The sequence below is a fragment of the Silurus aristotelis genome (assembly GCF_946808225.1).
Source record: "Silurus aristotelis genome assembly, chromosome: 1".
Taxonomy (NCBI): Eukaryota; Metazoa; Chordata; class Actinopteri; order Siluriformes; family Siluridae; genus Silurus; species Silurus aristotelis.
Genome location: NC_139574.1, coordinates 30,526,835 through 30,534,334, shown reverse-complemented (window position 1 = coordinate 30,534,334; position 7,500 = coordinate 30,526,835). Strand labels below are relative to the sequence as shown.

General features: G+C 33.1%; 1 protein-coding gene across 1 annotated transcript in view; it reads right to left on the bottom strand.

Moving 5' to 3' along the window:
• Positions 1-439: 439 nt before the first annotated feature.
• The window catches only part of irx1a (iroquois homeobox 1a), an 8,182-nt gene continuing 1,121 nt past the window's right edge, over positions 440-7,500 (bottom strand). The window contains exons 2-4 of the mRNA XM_083557658.1: positions 4,064-4,988; positions 3,279-3,342; positions 440-822 (exon numbers count right to left, since the gene is read on the bottom strand). Of these exons, the coding sequence (XP_083413784.1) occupies positions 789-822; positions 3,279-3,342; positions 4,064-4,988 (1,023 nt within the window). The 3' untranslated portion in view covers positions 440-788. The remainder of the gene's footprint in view (positions 823-3,278; positions 3,343-4,063; positions 4,989-7,500) is intronic.

Sequence of the window (7,500 nt, the reverse complement as noted above, 5' to 3'; positions counted from 1 at the left end):
ATAGATAGATAGATAGATAGATAGATAGATAGATAGATAGATAGAATGACTGCTCAGATTTGTATAATGGGACAAATGGTTCAAAATTCATTCATACGTGTAACTATTTACAGCCTGCTAGCTTATCTTAGCACTACATTGCTGTATTTAGTCTCTGCATACTCTGTGTGTGTGTGTGTGTGTGTGTGCGTGTGTGTGTTACAGAGGTTTCTTATCTGTGAGCTGCTGAGATGATGGCAAGGTGAATTTCCAGAGATGCAGATGATGTAATGATGAAGAACACACACACCCACACACACCCACACACACACACACACACACACACACACACACTTACACACTTACATCCCCCCCGCCACACACACACACACACACACACACACACACACACACACACACACACACACACACACACACGAAAAACAAGCTGGAAAATGTCTCTATAATTTCTTGACTTTATTATAGACAAAATATATGATCTGCACAAACTCCGTCAAGTCACTATTTACAGATTTGAGATGCTGCATTTACAGAAAACCCCCAGAACAAACAAACAAAAATATCAAAACAACTAAAAAAACAAACAAAAAAAAAACAGGGAAAAACAAAACAAAAAAATGAATAACACAGAAAGAGAGGAAGTGAAACCTACCCATTATCCCGGGATTAATTTAAGCGCTAGTATTATTAATATTATTAATATTGAGATTATATTTACAAAACTCCAAATATCCATCCATATTTATTTATTTATTGATTTCATATTTTTGAGTCATTTTGTGTGACGATCAGGTTGTGAGGACTCGATGGGTATTCCTGGGACTGAGAGAGAGAAAGAGAGGGGAAAGAAAAATGGTTTAATTCTTCAGAGAGAACAATATATATTGATTGTACATTATGATTTGAATCATTCAGATAGATATTAATTTTAAAACCACTAATGGGTTGTACAGTATATTTAGTATAATTATTGTGATATGTCCAATCAACATTTATTTGAAAATGTACATTTGGCTTGCTATTAACCTAAAATGGTCACACAATATATTCAGCATTATTACTGTGATATATTTCCTAGAAATATTCATTCATTCTGAGGTTTTATGTAGAAGCATGCTTGTTGTTAAATATATTGCACATAAATAACAATTCACACTTTCCAAACAATATCTATTTATGAGTTTGTTGCATGATATATATATATATATATATATATATATATATATATATATATATATATATATATATATATATATATATATATATATATATATTTTTTTTTTGTGCCTTATTTGTCCACAATATTCATTAGTTAGTGTGACTAACAGAACCTTGAAATGGTGGCACACTTCATTGTTTATTGTCATTACTGCAATATTTGAAAATAAATCTGATTAGAAGTGTGGGTGTGGCTAAATTTCATCCGAACTGGTTGTACAATATATTGCTTATCATCATTATTGTGATGTGTTAACGTGATGTATTAAGTTAAATTAACACGTTAAGTAAAAATTCATGTTAGTATGATTTGTGGAAGTGTAATATAATATGTAATATATTGTGTCATAATTTTTGTGCTATTTGTGACCAATGCTGAAGTGAAATTAAATGACATTAAATAGATATTTTAGTAGTAATAAAAATATATAATAGTATAAATGATGATGATGATTATAATTAATTATTATTATTATTGCACTGAATTATTTAATTATTGCATTACTTAATTATTGTCTGTGAAAACAGATGAAAAAATAAGTATTTAAATCTACCAGTAATTTATATAGCAATATTTCAATGGAATTCTTTATATATGGGGGTGTGGTTTATTTAAATCAACGATGTTATTTTGCAAAATGTAAAATTATGTTTTAGACTTACTGCTGTTGTATAGTATTGGGTTTACTGTTATAACAGTAGTTACAGTAAAATTCCACTTATAGGATCTCTAGTTATTTAAATGTATCTGTTCTTTTAAAAAATAGAAGTGGGGGAAGTGTTGATATGATAGCTCTGATGGTTCTGACGGTTATAGCTATGATATTTGGAATAGTTCTAATATTGGTGATAGCTATGATATTTATGATAAGTATAGCTATGAACGCTGTAATAGTAATAAAAAATGATAGTTTGACAATTGCAAATAGTTATATAATTACAATAGTTAATAAAATAATTAATAAAATGTAATAGTTCCATAAAATTAGGAACATTAAGACGTGTTGTTGTGATGGTTCAGTTTTAGTTATGACAGTTGCAAAGGTTTCAATAGATTATTAAACATTTAAAACATTTATAATAGTCCAAATAGTTGATATTTAGTTACAATAGTTATAGTTACTACTACTATGTAGAAGCAATTATGATTTGTATAATAATTGCTAAAAGTATGATGGTTAAGGCACATTTGATTGTTTATATCAGTAGATACATAACTTAATAACAGTCATGTTACATTAGATATGATCTTTGGAAAAATGTAGGAAACATTGTTATAATAATAGCAATAATATTTGTTATTTCATAGAGTTTCTAATAGTCATTTCTGATTGTTATGATATTTACTATATTTTTGATAGTTATGAGAATAAAAGAAACCTGATGTTTATTACAATTGTGTTAGTTTCTTTCCCTAAATTTCTAAAAACACAAATACAGTTAGCTATGAAACAGTGTGTTCACTAATAATTATGGATAAATTCTAAATTTTGAGCAACATTCAGCTTGTAACATTTATGAGGAGGCCCAAGCTGGAGAGAGTGCTAACGCTGCTTAAACACTATCTGGTCTCTGTCTGGAAATCATGATTCATACGAAATGAGTGATGAGCGTAAAGCCTGGAGAAAAGATCATTGGGGAGGGTCGCGGTTAAAAAGGGGGCAAATTCTCCCCCGGGGGGGTTTACACACACACACACACACAAACACACACACACACACACACCCACACACACACACACACACACACACACACACACACACAGCCTCCCCGGAGACGGCACAGGCAGTAGGTTTGACCTGCTTTGTCACACACGGTTTATCTTGAAGCAATAAACACTGAACCAATAATAATAATAATGATAATAATGATAATGATAATAATAATAATAATAATAATAATAATAATAATAATAATAATAATTTGTATTTATTGATCTAATTTTAGAATAATGTAAATTTTTGCATAAAAAGAAAAAAAGAAAAAAAAGAACCGTTCTTGTGTGTGTGTGTGTGTGTGTGTGTGTGTGTGTGTGTGTGTGTGTGTGTGTGTGTGTTTACCCATCGTGAAGAGGTCTGAATGAAGACTTTGTGAGGGGCTGTGTGGGTGACTCGACTCCCCGCTCTGACAAATAAAAAACACAATCAATAATAAATGAGGTGATTATGGAGATGTGATCTGCACTGAATGGGTTAATAAATCACACACACACACACACACACACACACACACACACACACACACACACACACACACACACACACACACACACACACACACACACTCTCTCTCTCTCTCTCTCTCTCTCTCTCTCTCTCTTTCTGATCCAATGATTCATTTTTTTATCAGCTTTAGAATGATGACTGTTAAAATATCAACAGCAAATTATCAATCAATATTATGATATTTTAATGTTATTGAAATATAATAATGTACTTAAAAAGAAAGAAAAGATAAAAAAAGATTGAGTAGAAAAGTCAGGAATTAAAGAACAGCTATATGAACAAATAAATAAATAAGGTTGTTATTAACAAAGTTAATAAATGGCAGGTATTCTGTTCAGTCATCTCATTGGATGTTTTATTATTATATACTGTATGTCATTATATATTATAAGTATATATGAATTTATAAATGTCCAAATGGATATACATGTTAATTTGCTGTTGTTTATGAGGCAAAATTAAAAGGTAGTGCATTAAATAAAATATATGCACAATTATAATAATAAATAAATGTTAAATATAGAAAATGCTTTATTAGTATTTAAATTCATAAAGTTCCTATTACAGAAAAATTTTAATCTAATAAATAATAATAAAAAAAGACTAAAATTATGTATCACCTGTGTGTTTGGGGCTGAGCTGCTCTAGGTCTTTGTCCTTCTCCATTGTACTCTGTTGCTGCTGTTGTTGCTGTTGCTGTTGTGTTTGATGATGATGATGATGTTGATGATGATGGTTCTGGTTTACTCCCACCAGCGAGCGGACATTAAGCAGTGAGTTGTGGCTGAGGAACGCTCCGTTGTTCCAGCTGTGGATCTTGCTGATGGGGCAAGTGTAAAGTCTATGGTTGCTAAGGAAGGCCGGGTGTTGGACGGCAGTGGTTTTAGACACATCCGGACTTGTCGCCGTCTCCGCTAACGACCAGATCTTAGGTTTGCTGCTGACAGGGAGCTGAAGGCTCGGTGATGTCATGATGGTCATGTTTTTGTTAGCATTAGCATTGGCATTGGTGTGCACATGCATGCGCACTTCATCTCGCTCCTTCAGGAGTTTTTGTGCTCGTTTTTCCTCATCCTCGTCTTCATCATCATCTTCCTCCTCCTCTGCATTGCTGCGATCCCCATCGTTTTCGTCAATCTTATCGATGTCGATGCTCTCTAGGTCAATCTCCTCTTCATCCTCACGCTTGTCTTCATTGTCGCTGCCGAAGATTATGCCATCCTCGCCATCCTCGTTGGCCCGCGCGCCCCACGTCACTTTGTTCTCCTTCTTGAGTCTCCGTCTGGCGTTGGCAAACCATGTGGACACCTGCGTGAGTGTCATCTTGGTGATGATAGCCAGCATGATCTTCTCACCCTTGGTAGGGTATGGGTTTTTCCGGTGCTCGTTTAGCCAGGCCTTTAGCGTGCTCGTGCTCTCCCGTGTGGCGTTCTTGGGCCTTGACGCATCACCATACTGGAACCCGGCGTAGGGGTAGAATGCAGCAGGGGAGGCGTGGGCAGCAAAACTTACACCAGGGCTGTCCTTTAGATCGTATTGTGAACCCTGAACACACACAAACATATTACCTAAATTAGTGTTATCAGTGTTAAGTACATATTTACACATATTTTTTAAGTATTTATATCTGTAGATCTGTGAAATATTTAACGTTTATTAAGCACCTACTTACATAATAAACGTTTTGTGGTAACATCTGCTAGAGACTTATTAACACTGTTAAAGTCAATAAATTATACCTGTTTATGTTATCTCTGTAACAGCTGTTTTGATTAATTAGTTGGGATGATGGAAAAGTTAATAGCAGGTGTTGAGGTGTTCATTTACCATCACAAATGCTGTACTGAATTTATTCTTACGATTTTTAACTAACACCAAATGTACACATTTTGGTGTTAGTTATAAATCGTAAGAAAAGATTCAGTACAGCATTTGTCCTGTGTTGATGCTTTCTAGGAGCAAAGTGGGTCCAGATAGAACCCTCTAAATGGAAATCCACACCACACATGATTGGATTTTAGTTTAATACTGCAAAATTCAGCTGATTGTGTTAATTCACCAAGAGTGGAAATATAGAGGAAATATGCAACATTGTCTTCAGCAGGTGTTTTTGGCACTCAAGCATTTTTCTGTGTTTGACACTAAACTCATATTTTAGTGAACAATAACACTGTAATTAAATAAACACTGCTGGTAAACTGAACACTGTAACACCACTTGAGGGTTAAGGGCCTTGCTCAAGGGCCCTGCAGTGTTAGCTTTGATGGTGCTTGGATTTGAACTCATGGCCTTTTGGTCCAAAGACCAACATCTTAACTACTTCAGGTTAAACAATGTAGGTAAAATGAAAACTGTAATAGCTCGCACTTCAGTTTAATTAAACTACATTCATGACTGTAAAACTGTGATGATAAATTAAACATTGTCAGTTAAACATTAATGTAACACAACTTGTTGAAACACTGGCTGTTATTTGAACAGTAGCAGGTAACACTCTAGGTTAATACACATTGTAGTTGAACTAAACACTGTAATAACTAACACTGTAGTTCAATTATCCACTCTATCTTAAATCAACACAGTAAACATAACTTAATTTTGCATCTAAACGCCATAAGATCAAATGGTCAAAAGGGGTTCTTTTCTACATGGCACTGAATGTCATGTTTATGTCACACTACTGCTTTAGTCAATTTTTATGGTTTAACCAATGTGCTTAGAGAACATTAAACACTAAATCACTTATATTTACACAATTATCACAATTATCTAATTTATACAGCAGAGCAGTTGAGGGTTAAGGGAGCCTTGCTATAAGGCCCAATTGTGGTAGGTGTGATTTGATCTCATGACCTTCTAAACCCAACATGTTAACCACAGAGCTATTACCTCCCAGTTAAATATACTCGAACACTTCTGGATTATTTGACGCTGTGAACAGTGAGCCTTAAACACTGCCCACTGGATTAGCACCTGAATAGATTACCATAACTTCGGAATTTACTCACTACTTTAGCTGTTAACTCCAAACCACATACTAACCCTAACCCTTTTCCAGATATACACTCCATTTAGTGCTCCAGCTATCTGTTTAGCTATTTTAATAAAAAAACATTTTTTTTATACAATTCGTAAATAAAAATAATAATAATAATAATAAAAATAATCTTTGTCTAAAAAAAAAAAACTTGTCCACTATAAACGCAAATGAACATTTTATGAGTGTTTAATTGAATGCTTGTCAAATGGTGAATTTTGAATTAGTGCTCATTCGAAAAGAATTTCACTTTTCTACTATCAATCCAAATGTTGATAAAATAAAATATAAAAAAAGTTCTGGTTCTGTTTTTCTCCCTTAGATGATTCTATTCATCTCTGAGTTTTTCCCCCTCATTCAGCCCATCTGATTTAACCTTTGACCTTTAAACAGCGGGACGTCCGCTATTGTGTGACGTGAGAAAATTACACGCAGCACGTCAGATTAAAATAGTGACGTGCGAAATCTGAAAAATTAGGAAGAAAAAAACTCACAATGATCTGATTGAGCATACTGATGGTATATTCCCTTTTCAACACATGGTTATTAAATTGTCTCCTCATTTTAGACCAAACAGTATTTTTTTAATTTTATTTTAAAATCAGTTTTTCATTATGTTTTACATAATAATAATAATAATAATAATAGTAATAATAAAAACATTGTTTTTTGTCAATACATAAACAATTTAAGACATTGAATCCAAGACTTTTTCGGTATAAAGATTTAATCAAGATTTGATCTTAAATTAATTCAGTGACTGAATTTTCCATAATATTATCAATTTCACACGATTTTTTTCCTGAAAAACATCTTTGTTGTTTACTAATCAATCAAGAGAAACTTATTTTAAAAATCAATTAATTATTTATTAATCCTGATCGTTGCTGTATTTCCTTTTTTTCATGTTACTGCCTCAGGTGAAAGAAAATAAGACGCATCATCCATCAAGTCATAAAATTTAACACTGTGACGCAACACTTTAAATTCGATCAACTTAATTATTGTAAAGGCGTTTTT